This window comes from Bombus fervidus, chromosome 9, assembly GCF_041682495.2.
Source record: "Bombus fervidus isolate BK054 chromosome 9, iyBomFerv1, whole genome shotgun sequence".
NCBI lineage: Eukaryota > Metazoa > Arthropoda > Insecta > Hymenoptera > Apidae > Bombus > Bombus fervidus.
In genome coordinates this window covers 6,872,183-6,893,924 of record NC_091525.1, presented here as the reverse complement: position 1 = coordinate 6,893,924, position 21,742 = coordinate 6,872,183, and the positions used below count along the sequence as shown (strand labels likewise).

The following is a 21,742-nucleotide window of genomic DNA, read 5'->3' as shown; positions in this document are numbered from 1 at the left end:
TTGTTACAACTTTCTAAATAAAATTTGTTTATCTTTTGCTTAGTATATATATCCATAGAACATATTTTTCTATCAAACCCTGGGATAGCCCATATATTATACTAATAATTATTCTTTAGAATCAAACTATGAAATCTGATGGAGTTGATCAGTTTGGTTTGTGCATGGTTGAAGTAGGTAACAAAGAGATATTCTAATACTTGTAGCAATATATGTCAAAAAATGGAACATCCAAAGCGTGTGGTTTTTGTGGAGACGCGTTTCTCCTTCGGGCTCCGGATAGGGTGAAGGGGTGTCGCACCCTCGTCACGGACGCCGCGACAGTTTTTTCCTTGCCCGACGGTGATCTCGACGCGGCGCAGCGCGGCTCGTTTTAACGGCCAGACAATGAAGAAGAATGTAAAGTGGCGCGGCGAGGTTCCATTGCCTTTCTCGCAGCCGCATTGTTGCCCCGTCACAGACGCTCCGGGGAACGTTTAATCAAGACTCGTGCAAATGAAAATCGTCGATCACCCCTGTCCAATGAATCGTCGGTATTTCATTCTAACGATTTTCGATCGCTGTTGGACGTTCCACGCGACTCTTTAACATCGTCTCGCTTCGATCCACGCGACGAAATCGTTGGAGTTTCAAATAAACGAAGAGAACTGGATCAGATTATCAGGGCTCGATTCGATTCAATTATTTTCAGTAGAGAGAATGGATGAACATTTTCGCAGAATTCACGACAAGTAATCCCGAATTGCGCAACATACATATCACTAATTTGCAATGTCGAGTGCCGTGTCATTAAATCCAGATAATATGTTTTTACACAAAGTGAATCATCGACATGGCCCGATATACTCATTTTCCCTGGCGAGAACGCACGATTAATTATTACTGCGCGTAGAAGCAAGAATTCGGTATTGTTCTCCTATTTATTCACGGTTTTCGCATTCGTTGATACACATCGATTATCAACGTGCTTTCAATACTGTATTCTCTCCGATTTCGTGGAAACGAGTAAACAAATTATTTATCCACTGCAAACATTCAAAGCCAGATGACAATACCTATCAGGTAAACACTACAGGTTAATTACGTTCAGCTAATTTCATAGCCTGTCTTGCATATATAAATTAATATTTCTAGTAATATTTTACAAAACAGAAGTTATTAACGTTAATGAAATCTTGATTAAAGTCTTTGTATATAAACAACAGAATTATAAAGTTGAAAATAAAACAAATGAATTTTACAAAGAAATTTCACAAATTATTGATTATAGGAATTAATCCATAAAAAGAAATTATCATGTCGTTTTAATTTCGACATCTCGGATGTTCTTCTTTCAAACAGAATGTAAAAGCTATGGCGATCTTGAATGAACGCTGACCCGGCAGAGATAAGACTTCCTAATCACCAACTGTTCCGACCTTAAACTCATTCTTAATTACAGTCTTCTTGCAAATGGGCAGATACGTGTCTGTTAACAAAGGCAAGAGAACAACGACAATGGAACTACGCAATTGCGAGTCTTTTCCTTCTTTCCATCCAGAGAACACGTGCGCGAATGTTTCTCGATATAACGGAGAAACTCGTGTTCGTGGTTTACAGTTAGACGACATTGCTTTTTTTGCATATCAGAGTTAATCATCGGCGTTGATTAACTCTGGTACGTGTAAACCGGTATGGATCCTAATATCGGTCGCCGGGAACAGGAAACGCACGATCGGCATACGAAAAATGATTTCAGAATTCTACAGTGTTGTTCAAAAGTATATGGACACTTACATTTTGACAGAGTGTAAGGAAGACGTAGGGCGATTTTTACTCTATTGGAGTCGTCGTAAAATATATAAAAAAAAAGTTACGAACGGAATCTGCAAGTGTTAGACTGAACCGCCTTTGTCACTTAAGAAAATAATCTTACAATCTGCTGCTTTCTTAATAATAAAAATAATAAGAGGTACGTTAATTTCTCGTATTCTCTCGATCGATTTCTTGTTTAAATTTTTGGACAAGATATTAAGTTGTAATGCTTGTAATATATTATCACGAAGACCTTTAACAGGAAATCTAATTGTACAAATACGGTCTAAAGATATACAACGGTATATGTTGGCAAAGAAGATATCGATTAAAAATAAAGTAGAGCTTATAAAGAAAAGACTTGAGTCAAATAATGAAAATTGGGAAAAATCATTAAACCTCATAATTACCATATGTTTTAGTAACATTCATATCGTTAAACCAAATCGACCAAAGTTTCTACATATTTATGAACAGTAGTATACGTCGTGAGTGCCGAGAGTACGAGAGAACCCATAAATCGACTGGTTGGAGAGTAAGCGGAGTCACCGATAAGCGGAAGTCGCGGTGAATCGACCTTCCCCGTTAGACGCCGCTTATATTTATGATCAACCACTTAAATGAACGTCGCGCCGCACTGATACAATCCGTATGCATATACTGTGTCGTTTGACGATCATGGAAATTGCGTTAATTCGTTCCAAGTAAATATAGAATGATTCTATTCATGAATCATTCTCGTTTGACTCGATCGTAGCGTTGTTGTCATGATAATCGTTCGTTCTACTTAACCCCTGACTCTCGCGTTTTTGAATCGCAGCAAGTTCTTTAAGAATGAACAAAGACAAGAGCAAAGACAAGCGACTTCTGATTAATCGTGATCGAAAATCGAATGGAAAGGAGAGATTAATCAGTAGAAGATCACAGATTCGCAAATACGATTCAATGAGTTTCTCAAACTCGTTTGAATCACTTCGATTGGAAAGCGGAACGATGGATTGAGAAACAGACGATGAGACGTTCTTTCTATTATTTGTCACGCATCGCTAATCTCTGAAATCTGAGTATTACCGAATCAAAGAAACGCATAATTATTTCGACTACCATTTGTGAGTAGATTTGATAAGTTTGTATTAGTTTTTAATAGTACTGAATTTTTCCAAATTTTCAAATCAAATGCAAATTAATCCTTTTGCTAAAAAGGTGTATAATGAAATTTCTTATAAATTTCCAATTAAATGATTGCTTGTTATAGAAAAGGAATCTTCTTCGCCTAATTCGTAGTTTGAAAAATCGAGAAATCTACAGGCAAGGAGTTTTTCGAACAAAATATCATTTAGTATTACGATAAAAATTAATTCCATTGCGCTATAGTATTCTACCATGCATAACTGTAGCAATAATAAGGATTAAAATAATTAAGTAAATCTTTTTTCCATAAACTTGTCGAAGAGAAGCAATGTGCGGATACATTTAAACGAACGTGTAACAGAAAAAGAGAGTTTATACTGCAAGTTCCTATTTTCGAAACCAACGCTCAAAAATATTTTCGCGTTAGGAAAAACGAAAATCACGGTGATTCGAACTTCTTGCAGATAATGTGGGCAACGCAAGCCAAAAAGTACGAGATGGTATACACGTACACACCTCGTCAACTCGAAGAACCACTCGACCATGTCGACGCCTTGAAGGAGGATGGATTAATCATCGATTAGAGGCAAACGATCGGGTTGACTTTGAGTGTAGCTGAAGCTCGTCTCGCCCAATGAATCATACGAACACACCGGACGTCCCAGACATCCGTCCACTACCTACGAACTTTCTCTGTCTTTATTGACTTTTCATTCGAGTCAATGTTCCATGGTTATCATTTGCATCGATATTCTACTATGCAGCAGTTATTTTATTCCAACATTCGATAAACAAGCTTCATAATACTATACTTATTGATGGTACTCGGTTAATTAACCTACATTAAAGAGCAATTATGAACGTAACTACGTAAAAGAGGGATGTATATTGTTTAACGTTTCACGACGCATACACAAAGTAATATGTACGTTCAATCTTCGTTAATCTCGTTTGATGCTGTAAACGTTCTCTAATAATAGTATACGTGTACATTTTTACATTGGCTTCAATTTTCACCAATACTATTATGACATCGTGTGTCTCGTTACAGTGTTAATGAAATTTCAAAAAACTTTTTTATAACACATACGGTATAAATGTAGAGGAATGAAAACAACAGGCTATAGATCGATAAACGTTTCACGAATGGACAGGATTACCGCGGAAAGCCTACAGCTACTGATGAGCCGACCGACTATAGGCACACTTTCAAGGATTTTCTACGAGTACCTTCACGGACTAGTGAGCGTTCCGAGAAGGACGAGAAAATAACGAACACACGACGCAAGATCGTGCGCCGCCACGAATAATTAAACCGTTGTTAGTGCTACTGCTTTCTTCGCCTATCCGCAGCCTGTTTTTGTGTACCGTTTGTATTTAGGAAATGTAACGCAAAAAATATCATTTTGCCAGGAAAACCAGGACGAGGTTTTTCGAGGGGGCTCGACGGATTCGTTAGCATACATTGTTTCACGGAAGCAGCGAGCCTGTAACTCGCAGAAACAACCTCTTGCAACGAGTCAACCGTTTACTCTCTTATACATGGCCTCGACGCGACGGTGCATTTCATAGCGTTCGTTTTTTATCCTAATATAACGCGAAATGCTTCTTAAATCGGTCGGTTGCAACTGAAAGATTTAGTCCACTTATTTTTGTTAAACTATTGACAATAATGACCAAATCTTCCAGTCCAACTTTCGAGATCTCAAAGTCTCAAATATTGATTCTTTAGATTTCAAATTTGGAATCTAACGTTAGACTAATACGAATGTTAATATTTATAATATTTCAACCCATGCTAGATAGCGAATCGAAGAAGAAAATTAGACGTTTCATATTGTGTTATAGAGAGGTATGTTATTATTCCAGAGTTATGTATATATTATATATTATCATATGCATCTAATCCTGATAAATAATTAAATCAAATATCCTATAAATTCTCGGTACGATCGCGAGTATTAGCTGTTTAGGTGTATGGTTTGCTCGTAAATCTTCATCGATCCGTCTAACGTCACCTAGCTCATCCTTCTTCCGAAACACAACGAAGATTTTCTTCGCCTGTTTTTCTGGCCGCTATAATTTTGTACGTTTCTTTGTTGCTAATATCAATTATTATAATATATAATACGATAATACGTTAACTTGGTTGCATTTTACCGGGAGAATATCGAATAATAAGGATACGCGTTCGTATTAATGTATACGTTAAAATACAGTATATTCGCATTAGCAAGGTTTGCATTGTTTGGCCACTCGAAAGTTACCACCCTGCGCGCTTTACAATATGCGCATACGTTAAATATACACAAGCCTCTCCATCAACTTTATTTAAAAAATGAACGTCAACTTCGACTAAACCAAACATTCGACGATCGAAACAATTCTCGACCTACCTTTCGTATTTTACTTCGGTAGCTTTTGTCTCAACGATACGAACTAGAAGAAGCATTTGTCTGATCCACAATGAAACGTGTGTATCGAAGCAGTGTAACTTCAATACATATAGGTATGTCTATGTATAGGCATAAACGTGCATATATGATAATCAATCGAAGTAAACGGTACGCGACTGTCACATAAAAATATTACAAATACATATCCTATACAATTTGCATGCTTAATTACAATTCACATACAAATGTTTACAAGATTTAGTGAGTAGCTGCAGGCAAGAACGTGATAACTTTTTAGCTCTTAAAGACGTGAAGTAATCCAAACAAACAAAGCTAGAGGGAGGTTGGAATAATCGCGCCATTGAAAACTACAGGACACACGACGGTTACTCCGACTGACTGTCTGTTTTGTTTGTTTGTTTTTTTTTTTTTTTTTTTTTTTTACAAAGATGAGAGAATTTTGACGACTTACCATGGCTCTCGGTGTATACGTCAGGTAGAATCGCGAGTAGTACCAAAACCAGCACTAATTTGCACTGCACCGTCACACCACTGACGGTACATAGCGAATTCGAGCACCAGATATCACTCAACATGTTTCTTGAGCAGCGAATCGCAATGCACAATGCTTACCCGAACGTCATGACAACCGGTAATCACGTTTTTGCGTTCCGTGCTCTATCTGCTTTCGTGACGCACACACCACACCGTACTGGCCACCCAACCCGACTGCTCCGTCGGTTTGGACTGTTGCGACACCTCTGACGGAGCTTTGGCCCCCACCTCGTCCGTTTATCGAGCCATCGAAGTTTACGAACGTCTACGAACTTCGCCGAACTCGAAGCGCGCCAATTACAGCCGCATTTAAATCGTGCATTACATTCAGTACGTTTTTCATTGTATTTTTTTCTCTCCTTTTCCGCTTTAATAATTATTATTCACGAGTTCTTTCTTTTGACCTCTGCATATATGAATTGCTAACCGATTAACAGCAGAAATACGCAGGAACTAATAAACTATCATAAATCACAAAAATATAATAAAAGTCGTTTTATCTTCAGTCCAATGATTAAGGTAGAAAAGCTAAAAAAAAAATTCAGTTCTTCGATACGAAATTTCTAAAAAAAGAAAGACATTTCTTTTTATAGATAAAATAGTAATCGTGCACTAAGCTTTAAATGTAAAAGGTCGTGTTTGGGATATCGATCAAACTTTAGAAAGCAAACCAATATAGTCGGTCAACGGCAACTTAAAATATTAATTCATATGATCAATTGTATTTAAATTTTAATCATGGAAAATTTGCGAAGGGAGTTAATAAGTAGTATAATGATCGCGTGTCAAGAACGCGAGGTAGACGTGACTGAAGATTTTATTTCCTTTTTGGTATGTATCTTTTATGCGAGAAATTTCAATATTAAATTAACCTAAATAATTATTAATTTGACACAAAATATGGCTTTTTTCCTACATGTTTACAGCTCACTTTGTTTCAATTAAATCCTATATATGAAATTAAGATAGACGATGAAGAAAATAATGAGAAAATTATTCAAGCGATAGTTGAAAAAATATGCGATCAAGAAAAACCAAGTTTAACGATATTAAAAATTCAATTATATTTTGCGAAGCACTATCATGATAGAGGTGAAAATAAACTTTGAGAATACAAAATGATCAATATAGGACAATGAAATATGTATGTTTAATTTGTATAGACGAGACTGTTAAGCGCCATAGGTTGCGATTACATCAAAAAACTGGACCATTAGTGGCGGAAATTTGTCAGACTGAGAAACTTGCGAATAAACAGGAGTCAGAAAAGTTATACCATAAGATGTTGGTGGTTATTACTTTCTTAAGTGGTCTTGGAAATCCTACTGTATCTTCTGTGCTCAAGTAACAATATTAAAACACGTTCTCGTGATACTGGTTATTATTAATTGGAGGTAAAAGTTTACTTTTTTAGGGAAGTATCGGTGGCACTGCAAAGCGTTTTTCAACCTTCGGAATTAGAACAGTATGTAAAGATGTCTAAATGCGAGAAGGAAGAACAACTAATGGAATTAATGTGCATAGTTGCAGGAATACGTTTATTTAATAGAGATAACCAACGCGGAGGCGAAGGCATCGACGATTGTGAGTCCTTGGCGACTAATAGAACGATTGCTACATTATGGAGAAACAGATCATTAATGTAAAATATCTATTTAGTGCCAGCTATTTTGCAAAAAGCTACTAAAAAAACGCGCGACTGTATTATGGAATTTTTGGAACATCTAATGACAAAAATATATAAATTCACTGCAACCATCGAAAAAATATGTTTCATTAGAGAATTAATACCATTTGGCGTTTATACAATTGAGAATGTAAACTGGGCAGCCGAAATGTTAACTGCATGTCGGCAACAAGAAATTTACGTCAGGTGTGTCGTTTAAGATTTGTTAATATTAATTTGATGATAATTTCAAAAACTAACTTGTTTGTTATAGAAAACTGTTAAGCGATGTAGAGCGAAGCGAAAAAGAGATACAAAATTATATGGAACGTCTTCAAGGACGTCTGTTTAAGCTTCATGATACCGTGAGATATAGGACTGCTATTCCTACTGTTCAAGTATATGTAAGAAATTATACTGTACATCTCTTGCATGATTTTTCATTTTAAAAACATTACGTCTTATCCGTGAATTCTTCAGCCACAGTTTATCGACTTAGCAGATATATGGATGGGACTTCAAGATGAGGTGATTATATTAAGTGGCATAAATAACTTTTTCTGGGAACTTCAAACTCTGAGTGCAAAGGTAATTGTTTTATATATATAATTATATATGTATATGAGCTACAACGAACCAAACATTCAATAGACCGTGAATGCATACAACGAACCGCTATTGACCGATATGCTGTCTAACGAAGAAATCCTCACAGATGCTGAAAGACTGGAGCAATCAATGGGTGAACCAATAAGTAATAAGATGAATTGGAAATTAACATTGTAACATTGGTTAGACATAGAAAGCTACAAATTAAATTATAAATTCCCTTTTCAGGAGAATGCGGCGAGTGCACTATCTATCACCCTAATGAAACTAAGGATTTTGAAAATATAAATTTAGAGGTAAAATTATACATAAGATATACTATGTAAACTAGATATACTAAATGACAGATTGTACAAAACAACATTTCCTAGGTTAATAAATTCATCATTAGTTTCTAGGATTTTGCGCGTGGAAGTTCGTTAGTGAACACGGAGCATTGATCCCGGGAAATCCGAATAACGGTATTATTAAATGGAGAGGAAAATACTACGTATTTTGCTCGATTTTAGCAGCCCAACAATTCGGACAAGATCCTGATAGGTATCTTCATCAAAATATAAAAACATAAATGTATCGAAATGAATAAATGGATAAATAATAAGTTTTCACAGGTACATTTATGAGGCTCTTGATTACATACGCAATCACGTTGAATATGTGTATTTGTTTCAAGTACACGATGATGTTCGAGCTCTACAAACACAAGAAGTGTTAGTATTTAAAATATTTAAAAAGAAACACATTGAAATTATTAAAACATAAATATTAATTAACAAGGTTGTCGGAAGAAGGACCTCAATTAAAAACTTGTCAACATCAAATGGTTCAAACAGATTTGCATATACTTCCACCTTCCATTGACAAAAATTATTCTTCGAATCTTTGGGAACTAAGAAACAGAGCATTGCACTTAGTAAGTACTGTTAATAAACAGTATAAAGGAGAGGGGAAGATTTCATTCTTTTCTTTCTAGGCAACTATAAGCCGATGCACAACACGCAGTACGCAAACATATAAATCTAACTTCCGATACGGTATTTACGTACAAGCAGCTCCGCCCCGAAATAAAGAAGTTCAAACGAGGAGAGATAATTATATGAACACAAAGAAACTCTTAACTTATATCTTTGGCTTGCGGGGGAGGCGCGATGATAATCAACACGTACTATCTTTCTTAGAAGACGAACTCGAACATTTATAGATATGTATTCAATTTTATATTAGTTTGAAGGACGAATTGGATAGGATTGTTCGAGGACATCTACGATAGAATGAAGCTACAAAGGGCACTCTAAAAAAAAATGAAAGCAATATCTTTTAATGACGTTTTCAAATACATTCACGAAATATCAGGGCATAACCTGTACTTTTCTTCATTTAAAAAACAAACTGATATTATAACTTATTCTGTGTACACGTTCATCTTTATCTTCACTGTAGTGTTTTCATTATCGTCAATTGTTTGCAATGATTTCTTTGTGGCTTCCATTAATTTAGGCCAGCATTCATTAATTTATATTCAAAATACACAAATTTTTCCATACAACGAGGTGTGAATATCCACACTAGGATTAATTCTATACCTCGTATCATCAACCTATCTTATTTTCTACAATTCAACATTGCATAATGCTGCACATACTGTGACTTTTAATATGCATGCATTGTACCTTCACTGAATACATTATTTTACCATTAAATCTTAAGAGTTAGGTCAATTTTTTACACCAAGAAACCTATATTACGACAATAATTATTAATTACATGATAATATAATTAAATTTCGCTTAGTAATAATTTCAGTATATAATATAACAATTATACAGAAGAGGTACAGGATGTTGATTTTTCGCATTATCTTTCTCTTAATTTTTTTCGCACTTTTTTTTTAGCCTTACCACATATCATTACTCCTCTCTCTCTCTTTGTTGTCAGAACTGTTTATCTCTCTGTTACATCCATTGCAGAAAAATAATCAACATTAAAAACAAAAAGATGAAAATATTGTGTGATACTCGGGCGGAAATTTTCGATTAAAAGAAAATCCAAATAAATACAAACGCAATAATTACTACTGTAATCCTTTGTATTTAATTTTCTTCAGATATTGACTGTCACGTAATAAAATAAAAAAGAATTTAAAGTAGTTCTCGCTACTTCATTTATAATGCCACAACGGCACACCGTATTTTCATACTTGAAAGGGACTGTTTACAAGAACCACCAGGTAAACGATAGAACATTAACTCTGAATACATTGACTTAAAACCAGCTTATTGACTATCGGCCATTTTAATGTTTTCCACATTTCGAAATCATCCGCACGTCCATGGTACTGACCCTTCCTTTTTATACCGTTATATCATTGACCAAATCTACTTGGATTCCTACCTGTGGGTCATCATTTGCATACACATTTTGGGCAGCTTTTAACAATGTTAACGAGCCACATCTTTAATAATGCCCATAAATTAAGATGCTACATTGCGAACATTCAATAAGACAAAGCAGCTACCATGGACAACAGAATTCATCGGAATGATGTAAACATGGCTAAAGTCTTAAGTCGCAAGAAATATGTTTGTGTTTGTATGTATGTATATTTATGTATGTATCGTGTGAGAAAGATGGAGAGATGCACTTTGCATCCTGGAATACGTTATACAATGTTTATAACCTGTCAGATTTCGTGGCTCAAGGATGATTTAATCTACAAAGTGATTTTTGAGGTACTTCATCATACCAAAAGTTCTAAAACGTTTTACTCCAATTACTTTCAGTAATTCATCATCGCAAATTGCATATTGCTTATTCTTAGGATCCTATAAAATAAGAAAATATATTAGAATACTAGAAACAAAGTATGTAATAAAAAAAGACCATACGAGAAGTAACACTTACATAAAGATTCCTTTCTTTAATGATACTCCAGATCTTCTTTACGACTTCATGTCGAGCCATTTGTTCAGCACCAACAACTGCAGAAAGCTCAGGCGATAGTGTGATAGCACGAGTATAACCACCCTTACCTCCAACACCTTTACCACCACCACCACCTTTCTTCGCTCCTCCACCTTGGGCTTTCTTAACCTTACCCCAATCTTCATCACTATCACTATCACTACCCTTCTTCTTTCCTTTCTTGCCAGGTTTATCTATCAAAAATATACCAAGTTATAATTATAGAACAATGAACATGTACATATGCAAAAAATTTTGTGATCTACCTACTTTTTTTAGGGGTAGCTTTTGGTTTTTTTGGGTTATATTCCTCATCGCTGGCATCATCATCGCTTGCACTTTCTTCATCATCAGAAGATCCTTTTTTACGCTTATTCATTGCTTTCTTTGCAGGACTTCTTTTGGCTGGTTTCTTTTCTTCCTCCTCCTCTTCTTCCTCTGAGCCTTCTTCTTCTTCCTCCTCTCCATCTTCGGATTCTTCACTAGCAGTCTTCTTCTTTTTCTTTGCTCCATCTTGTTTTTCTTGCAAACACTCCATAACTAAAGTATCTACTTCTTTTTTCCTATACATGAAGTTATTACACAATCCACATTAAACACAAAATAAAACTTACTAATAAAAATATATTTAATTTCAAAGAAAATGTTGAAGGAGGAACGAGGTAAAAACTTAAGAGAACAGTTTTACACAGAGATCCTTCTTTTCATTTAGGATACACATAAACTCACACTTGAATTATTTTAATTGCAAGAGTGCCTGTGGTATCCAAACAATATATGTATATATTTATAAATTTTAATAAATATCTTTGAAAATTTGATTCCTTTGTTATAAATATGACTAATAAAAGACATATTTATGCTAAATATTGACGATACATTTTAAATGAGTTCTTACCTTTCAGTGAGGTCTATGTCAAGTTTTCCTTCAATCTGTAGCCTCACTTTTTTAGCAGACATGGTAGTAAGATCCGCATCCTTAAGGATAGCTAAACATAAAAATGCAAATATTCAAAATTTTATAAAAGGTAGGCAAATTTATTTATACAGATTTTACTTTCAATCTACTCTTTATATTTTGTACATTATTCATAAACAGTTAAGTATGTGAAATTTTATAAAATATAAGAAATAATAGTTTTATTAATAAAAGATCAATTATCGTAATGCTACTAATTATTTAAATAACCTAAAAATTTTTAATGCGGCGTATTTCATGAATGTCAGGGTAACGTATTGTAGTTTCCCGCGTTAGAGCTAGTAAATATTGAACGAAAATGGCAACCATTCATTGTGCCGGTTGCTGATTCTCTATATCATAGAGAAAAAAAATTTCTGGAAGTTAACTTTATCACGAAAATGTAATAAATTGGTTGTATTTCTAAAACTGCTTTCTTTACATCGGCTGATCGATCGTAGAATACATTGGACCTTGGAATAATGGAAAATAGCTAAAAGGTTCGAGCGTATCGGTGGCGTGATTTACAATTCCGGCGGAAATTTATTAGCAAAAATTTAAGGCGATAAACAGCTAAAGTAAAAGAGATTCAAAGTAAAAAAAGGCATTAACAAATATCGATGGACATTGTGTCCATTTTGAGGCGGCGGGAAAAGGTAAAAGCTATCGAGTAAATATGACAACGAAATACGTTGTAACAGCAACTATAACAAGCGAGTAAAATTCGAGGAACGAGGCTATATTTGGCCTGGCAAAATAAAAAATAAAAGCAGGATCCGTTGAAATATTCTAGAAAATGAGGGCACGGTCCATGCTGAGATCGCTTTTCACGGTGCAAAAGACGTTGAGACAAGAGAAAGAGCGAGATATGAAGCATGCGATGGCTTCAGGCGCGCGCCACCACAGTCAGACGCGTCATACAGTATACTATAGGATAGAATAGGGAAAGCTATCATTTTCTAGAAAACCAAGGAAGAATCCAAATTTTCCCAAGACATCGAAAAATTTTAGAAAAATCTTAATAGTAGATTACACGAAATGGTTCGGAGATGCAATATTGTAATAAAGCTGTACGTAAGTGGAAATATGATGAATCGTGGTTGTAATGGCCGGCGTGGGGCACGCCACTTCGTCACATCGTGCGCGCTAAAGTCGTCACGTCGCAAGAGCAAAGAGCCCGATTTTCTACATATTCCTAGTCGCAAACGTACCAATAACTTGCACCACAAATGATTACTAACTTAATTTTATCATATTTGTAGACCAGAGTATGGTAAATCAAAGGATATTGCCACTTACCGGTGATTTCTTTACGAAGCTCTTCGTTCGAAATATCAGCCATGGTAAACCTTCTCGCTGTGCGTACTGCTGCCAACTGAACCTATGCCGGCTGCGGACTCCCGTAGCGTCCGTTGGTACAGTCACCCTATACAGTGAGTCGAAAATACGTTACCTTTGCAAAACTTCAAAAACAGATATCTCGGCAGGGATACGTTAAAAACGAATACTATATACACCAAATCGTGTTAGTTTTTTGCGAGCTACAAGTTTCTCATGACGCCCCACTCGTAATTTTGCAATCGAATGATCCTATTTTGACGTTCCGCCAATACGTTTGTAAAAACATTTTGGTTGTAACTGTACTTCAAGCGACCGCTCGTGGCTGCCGGTGGCGTCTACAGTACAGTCGACTCGTATACCTAGTACTATTTCACTTCCAGAAAATATATTCTCAATAACCTATAACAATGCAACCTGACATTTTGGGAAGATGTTATGTATACCAAACCGGATCAATTTTTGTCTCTTTATAATTTCTTATAACACCCAATGGCTAATAATGTATATAATTTAATAGACCGAAATATGATTTTTCTCAATCCTTCGGACTGTTTTATCGAAATGGACTGTACAAAGCGACTACTTCGAGATTCATAGCGTCAGGCATATAGTCGCATCATATGACAATCAGTATACATTCTACCGATATGTCATAAAAACTAGTAGTTCAATGAATATCAGTTGCGATTCCAGTTTCATTAGGTTAAACTAGATATGAACAATGGCTGTTGTAAATGGGAATTTATTTTTCCTTGCATATTTCATATCATCTATATCGCGAACTTCATTATCTTTATCTATAACAATACTAACATTTTGTTTACGAAATAAGGAATTTTATATATTGATATATTTAACGATATGAAGTGATCTGTACTATAATACATATGTAATAAGTTTATATAACAAATGTATATTTATCATCTCTAAAAATTGATACATTCACGTGTAATTGCATCCAATCAGTGCGATATTTTAATAGGCCGCGACTGTCGAAGCGACCACTCGGTTTCTTCCTCGCTTTAGTGGTACAGTAACTACCAACACGTTCGAAAGGATGCATCGAATAAATGATCTTGGAAAATTCATAACTTTAAAACCGTTAATCCTAGGAGGACGTTGTATTTACAAAATCGTATCAGTTTTTTACGAGGAAAATATTTCTTAGGAAGCGCCTTGCTCGATTTTATCATCTAACACATGTACCTAGAGTTTATGGCAGCTATGATGTAAATACTTTTGAAGACGACTATACCCTATCTGGCAGGTTCGTTGAAAGACGAATTTCTCGATAAAATTCCATATAAATTTGTTTCAGAAACATCATCAAAATAAATTGAATTTTTTTTTTAAACGTTCTATGCGTTTAAGTTCTTTTATTTTAGCCTAGATTATATATTTACTGATGACACGTCGAAACTTAATGCCGCCACGGGTGTTTGAACGCTTTAAAATGGCGGTTTCATTTTTCGCGGAATCATTTCGAGAATACGATTTATCATTATTCATTGGTTTAATTATTCTATGGTAATGAATCATTTCATTCTGCTGTGCAACCTTATAATAAATTTCTGATCATATTTTCCATAACAACTTTAACTATTTGTACAGGAATTGATAAAATTATGAACTTTCGCCAAAAATATATTGTTTTCCCTCCTAATCTTTGTCATTTCCGGTACAACAACAATATTGTTTTTATTATGAGAAGTTTTTCGTTTGTTACTTATAAATGCTCATCAAATATTTAATGATGTATTATAAAAATGAGTTTTGATAAACAAACAAATATCTTGTCGTCTGTTTGTTTTACATGCAACTCAGGTTACGATTGTAGAATTGTCTCGAAAATATTGATATTTTCAAGCTACAGATAAGTTTGCTTCGCCATCTAGCGTTGTATTATGCACTTTAGTCCTATTAGCAGATAAAGATACTGTAGACTCTCGTGAGAAGTGGCGGGAAAATTGAACGCAAGTTGCGTATATTTTTCCATGTACACAGAATATATTTTAATATTTTTTATCGTATCAATTCTATAAATAACGATCTGATATAGCACAGTTGGATATTTGAGATTTAGAATATATACAATTCTTTATAGCTTTTCGTACCCAATCCTCTGAAATATCGACTGCGTAAAAAATCAAAAACACAGGCGAGGACTATGTTAAATGTTCCGAAGCGATGTGTTTAGAAATTTATATTCAATTTAACTACCGAAGTTAGTAATATTAGATGTAAGAAGATTCTCTTTTATATTCGAATATAAATATACATGTTGCTAGACCATAAACGAAATATAGGATGGGATAACAGCATGACATACAATGCTTTCTCGTGTCCCACGTTTTAAAGGTTACCTATTCTCTTTACCATTTTCACGTCACGTGCAACCTTATCGACGTTAGTATAATATAGATTTGAATATGTTCACTTTATTTTCTTCCGTCTCTCCTTTTCACTGTCATTATATTCTCTCTCATTTTTTCCATTCCCTTTCATTTCTTTTCTCTTCTTCCTTTTCTCTTTTTTTCTCTCATATCACAATGTTTTTCCAAGGAATTGTTCGTTTATGTGTATATATCAGCTTTTTAAAGCAAAAAGTAAAGCGTTCAAAATTCTTCATACATATATGGCCTGAAAATGTCATACTTCGTTGATTAAATAAATATTACAGCAATATTTCAATTTCTCGCGCTGGTTTTAATTGAAAATATTCCAAACTGCCTCAACCAATCAGTTGATTAGTCAGTTAGACGAATATTTGGCGGGATGAAACATCACTTTAGTACCGAGAAGTGTGGAATCTACACGTATCATTCTGTTTGATGTGCCTGATTTTCACCACGTAGTAATTCTCCACTTTTTATAACCTACCAGGTTTGCTTAACTAAAAATTCGATTCAAAAGGTTCTTTATGATTATTGCTCCATCAGGTAAAAATAGGGGAAATGTAGGTTTTACCATGTTTCCCAGGATTCCACCCGCAAGCGACCAGTGGTGGGGCGATCACCACCGAACAAGAGTTTGATGTACAATTACAGATCAGTCGACATCTCTGATTCATCGACTTTAGAACAGTCAACATCTCTTTACCGGGTTCTCACCCGTCAATCATTCGTCTACTTCACTTATACCTTACGCAACAGCGTAAATATCTTCTGTATAAAGTTATTGAAAATATATATATTATAACCTGTTAACCGCAGTGTTATACTCATTGAACCACCCCTGTTATCCTAATCGAAATAGGGAATCGATCTATTCGTGGTGTTGATTATTCTAATCGTAACGGGAATTTACGACTCCCATTGACGCGTTTCCTCGCGATTGAAACATATTGCCTTATTTTAGTATAATTGATAGTTTATTTGGTACAGATCATTGGTTGATTGTGAGGATCATTTTATTTATGGTGATATGCCTTTCATAATCTTTTCTCTTTTATCCTTGCACTATACATATATCGCCCTACTATTATTCTTCCTTTTTTCTTTCGTCTTTTAACATTTTCCCTTCTTTTCTTTTTCATTATTATAATTTAATTATAATCTTTTGACTAAAAATATTATTTTACATCGAACTTAGAAATTACCATCTACGTGCTTTATATCTTTTAATCAATTTTATGTATTAAATATTAAATTAGATAATGATATGTATGTCAAATTTCTAAACATAGGTCTACGTTTGTATTGTTTTTTATTTTTGTAAACGTAGGTTTTGAAAACATATCCTGGAACACACGGTGTTGTCCTGTGAATGACCGTGTGAATCTGACAAACCTATACTTACATATTTCACGCACCGCTACAAACAAAGGTCCCCCACCCTTGCCGGAATCGAACTTCATGGGACAAACCGCGGCGTGAGGTGTCAGTTTAGTGTCGAAAATCAGAGCGATTAGATGTATATCCGCGTCATTCTACGAAAGGTTTCGACGTTTCTGTTACATAGTACTTTCCTTCATTCTTTCACCGTTTAATCCGACGCTATTTTAACTTCGTATAATTGTACGTACGTTTTTAATCAATAACTTATTAAATCTATTATTTAATTATTTTCTCTTTGATTATCTTTTCGGTTGCCCTCCTTGCCGGTAGATCGTATAATGAACATTCGAGATGTAATTTGACCTTGCCCGTTGTTTCATTTTCAAATAATTTATTCTTTTTATGCATTTATTTTAATATAGTGATCTCTTTTTGTACAGATTATTGCTTGATTGCGAGAAAGATTTCAAAGTATTAGAGGGATGTCACGAAAATTGGAAGGACAAAATGACATTCAGAAGGACGCCACAATGATTAGTAATGTATCCGATAACTTTTCATCGAAATATGGTAAAATTTGATTTATTCCATTGAAAGCAAACTTATTTATACGTTGTATTCAGTTGTATTCATTTTTTATTGGATAATTGTTAATATTTATTAAGTATTTAATTGATTTCGTCTTTTACAAAAATTTCGCGATTTTAAACGACTTTACGGTTTATTAAGAGAACTAAGGTGAAAATAAGCCAGCTTAAACAAGCTGCTTTTATTTCAAATGTGTCAAATTATTTTTCGATTTCAAAAAAATTGAGCATATTATTCAACATTTATTCGACGTAGAGTTCGTAAATTTTGTTTCATTTGAAAAAGAAATTGAAATAATTTTTATGTTTTGCTAAATTTTCGTGAATTCTCTGTGATAAGATTGTCATTTCATTTTTTAAAATAATTTTTATATACTCTAGAAAGAACGTTAGCATAGGTAGATTTGAACGCATTCTGCGCATCAGATATTTTTCGTATTGCGCAGTTTTGTTTAACGGTCGAGAAAAGTGCGCCATGTTTTGTTATTACGAAGTCACGTCCGAAGCATGTCGAATAACTGTATATATGTATTTCAAATAGTAATGGCGGGCATTCAGTTTGGCGGGCAATTTTTATAAATCAGTCGTGAAATATTTATAAATATTTAACAATGTAGTAGGAAATACTTTATAATGTTCAAAAATATTTTAAATATATTAAATATATATTTTTTGTTATATTCTTAATATGATGCGTTTTTATCTGTGGTCAATGAATTGTAATAATTCATATCTTGTTACAGGTTTTTTACTCCTTCTCTTCTTTCTGTTGCCTGGAAAGGATGTTGTGGTGCTTTAAAAGCCGAGAATGTAAGTAACCTTGTATTGTATTTCATTTAATTTTATTCCTCTATTATGAATTAAAAAATATGATTTGAAAATTTGGCAAGTCTAAACTTTTCATTCTTAAATTGAATATTGTCATTAAAATTTTATTTAATAGAAATCAATCTTTTATTATATAAAACTTTTCAAATAAGAAACACTGTCTTTGAAAATTAATTGTAATATTCTCTGTTTTGTTACTGGTTTCGTCCAGCCTTCGCTTCTTCCATGGGATTCCACAATTCCTATCTGATGACGGTTTCATGATGACTTCTCAATTGGGGTTGGGGTTACAACAATATCGACGACAACGTTCTTTGCATCTAATCGTGAGTTGCATGCATTTTTGTACCTCTGGTCACTTAATCATGTCGTAGCATGAAAGGTCCGAATCGACACGGGTGACTAGTTGTATTACGTAGATTTTTTAACGAGCACAGTGGCCGCGGGTATTTATTATACTCGCGAGTAGTAACATTTTCTTTTCTGTGTTTTATTTATTAGTTCAGGATAGGTCTTCTTGCATATCGCGTTTTTGAATATTAGTAATGATGCATTAATCATTGACACGAGTGTATTAATCTTGATAACTCGATTATGTATATATGAGTGAAAATGACATTTTTTGTAAAATTAGAGTACACATATGCAATGTAAAGATCAAATATGCATATGAGTGTACGTATGTAATGGATAAATAATGTATGAATATCGAAATAAATAACGAACATCAGAATGACTTAAGTATTTTGTAGTGAAGAAGTCTGACACCCGCAGACTTCGTTATTATAAGAAATTGCAATCACGATAGAAATTATTATTATTATTATTAATGACGATACATGCTATATATTTAATTTAATTTTATTTCCTTTTTTATGATAGTATGGAACAACTTGTTATTCGAGTTCATATAGAGTATAATTTTAGTAAAATTAGAAATGTACAATATAAAGATATTAAAGAGTAACTTTATCCGCCCAAGGATGTATCAAATCTCACGTGCAAGAAGACACATCGCGACAGGCAGATTTCAGAATCAAAGCAAGTATTGAATGCTTCTTTGTTTTCAAAGATACGTTTTGATGAAGGAATCGCCTGAGGTTATTTCTATTAATATTCCATTGGGATTACGTTTATTATTATATATTGAATTTATTACTATTTGTATTTATTGAATCTTAATCTGGTTTGTTTTTTATAAATATATTCTTTATTTTTTCCTTTCATTCAAGTGTAACTTTTTAGTAATATATTAAATTGGTAAATTAAAATATGCATAAACAGAGTCATTACAATTTGAAACGAAATAAGATTACAAAATGAAAGAATATTAGCCCGCAAGATACAAAATTTAATAGATATGCTAATCATATTTTCAGCATAGGATTTTCAGATTTAACCCCTCCCATGCTCGTTGCCAGGATCTCATTCACGTGTCCAGGTGCTACTTGGGTGGGACAAAGACAATGGGCATGATGACTAGTTTATAAGTTTAATAATTTTTCAGCAACTGACGTTGAGTTAGTGTATCGTGCGCGACGTATTTTCCACATTGTGTGTGTATGGTTAGGCTGTGGAATTGCGTCGTTTTTGCTATTCATTATAATTTTAAAGTAGATACATACTTCTAAATTTCAATTTACAATAATAATGTCATTAAATATGTATAGGAGATTATAAATAGTATAATATTATTAATATTAACTATAACATTACCTATAATAATATCGAACTACGTATCGTATATTCTAATAATATTATTTATTTACATGATATATTATGATTATACTTTGTACAGCATGTTGATGAATTTTTAATTAAACATAAAATTCTGATATACTTAATTAAAATTAAAATATGGATATCTTTACCATACTTTACGCAATGGTCGCTAGCCATCGTCAGTCGATTTCAGGAAAATGGTACGTACTTTAGAGTGTGAAAGTTGTATGCTGAACTCGGGTGTCGGAGGCGTCCCGGGACGTCTCTCTAGTGTAGGCCTTTGCGCCCGGGTTATGTGTGAGAACCGTGGAGTGAATGTGTTAGTGTGCTTGTTTTGCCATTTTTTAAATTTTAAATATAGGTTTTCGGGTAGGATAGGTAGCATATTTTCTGGTATGAATGTTAACTATAAGTAGGTAGGGCCGGGCAGGTTGGCACAGTCTCTCGTCGGGTAGGCGCGTTTTCGCGTGTCCAACCTGTTTCAGGATATTTGATTTGAAAAATTGACGGCGAAGCTGGCATCACGAATGGAGCATATCATTTGTCTTGAGCCTTGCCTATCGATTTTTCGAATATCGCGGTCGTGGTCGCGATTACGAGTAGGTTCCGAAACGAACGTTTATTGCTCGAGCACGCATATGCGAACGGACAGCGGTCGCTATGATCGTTGGTCGTCCATGTGCACTGGGAATAGCATCTGCGATTTATCTTTTTATTTTACCTTTATAAGTTATTTTTTATTTTGCGATTAGAAAGACTCGAGCCTAGATTTAAGTTTCAGCGGGCATTGCGCCCGAAGCAAGAAGAGGCTATGAGCCGAAGAGGCCCGGCAAACTGCCGTTCAAGAGGGCAACTACCAATGGCTCTCCATCCTCTGGGTCATCCAGAGCATGGAAAGTCATTCTCGTTACTACTTTGTCACTATGCTCGTTTTTAGTATTTGTAGTAGTAGTAGTAGTTCTTTTTTTTTTTTGGCCGATGTATATATCGGTTTATCATCACACTGGGCAAATCGCGGTTTTTCTTATTATGTCGCGAGAGATTAATTACGGGTTGAATTAGAGTTACGAAATAATATCGCGGCTTTTTATTAGTGTTGCGAGAGAATGTTTATGGTTTGAATTAGATTTGCGATAAAATGATAATCGTGTTTGCTTTAGAGTTGCGAATTACGATATCGCGATTTTCTTTTGCAATTTTGATTATGAATTTTCAGAAATTTTAAGAAAGTAATACATTTTAGACTTTTCTTTTTTTTCATATATGGATATTAGTTTTATTTTTGTTTTAAGAATTAGTGTTGCGACTTTCCATTGTGATTGTTTTAATTAGTTTACTAGTTAGAGTTGCGTCGATGAATGATCGCGTTTTTTAAAGTAGTGTTGCGCTTATATTATGCCCAATCTTTTTCCACTGGA

General features: G+C 34.3%; 3 protein-coding genes across 4 annotated transcripts in view; 1 reads left to right on the top strand and 2 right to left on the bottom strand.

Annotated features, from left to right (window-relative positions):
- The window catches only part of Meltrin (disintegrin and metalloproteinase domain-containing protein meltrin), a 74,512-nt gene extending 68,298 nt beyond the window's left edge, over positions 1 to 6,214 (bottom strand). Inside the window, exon 1 of one of the 2 annotated variants that reach the window (XM_072010931.1) lies at positions 5,794 to 6,214. In XM_072010931.1, coding sequence (XP_071867032.1) covers positions 5,794 to 5,796 — 3 coding nt within the window. In that variant the 5' untranslated portion in view covers positions 5,797 to 6,214. The remainder of the gene's footprint in view (positions 1 to 5,793) is intronic. The other variant, XM_072010930.1, reaches the window with a different exon arrangement.
- A 321-nt stretch (positions 6,215 to 6,535) lies between these two features.
- LOC139991123 (cilia- and flagella-associated protein 206) lies at positions 6,536 to 9,703 on the top strand. Its single transcript, XM_072010936.1, has 13 exons — positions 6,536 to 6,707; positions 6,803 to 6,968; positions 7,040 to 7,220; positions 7,291 to 7,460; positions 7,536 to 7,749; positions 7,817 to 7,946; positions 8,023 to 8,130; positions 8,194 to 8,296; positions 8,380 to 8,447; positions 8,543 to 8,691; positions 8,763 to 8,861; positions 8,929 to 9,064; positions 9,125 to 9,703. Exons 1-13 carry the CDS (start codon positions 6,615 to 6,617, stop codon positions 9,350 to 9,352), a joined length of 1,845 nt encoding a protein of 614 aa, XP_071867037.1. The 5' UTR covers positions 6,536 to 6,614; the 3' UTR covers positions 9,353 to 9,703.
- Positions 9,442 to 13,524, bottom strand: Non2 (upstream activation factor subunit spp27 homolog Non2). Its single transcript, XM_072010933.1, has 5 exons — positions 13,370 to 13,524; positions 12,011 to 12,101; positions 11,383 to 11,675; positions 11,053 to 11,306; positions 9,442 to 10,973 (listed from the first exon to the last, which is right to left on the bottom strand). Exons 1-5 carry the CDS (start codon positions 13,410 to 13,412, stop codon positions 10,857 to 10,859), a joined length of 798 nt encoding a protein of 265 aa, XP_071867034.1. The 5' UTR covers positions 13,413 to 13,524; the 3' UTR covers positions 9,442 to 10,856.
- Between the last annotated feature and the right edge of the window lie 8,218 nt (positions 13,525 to 21,742).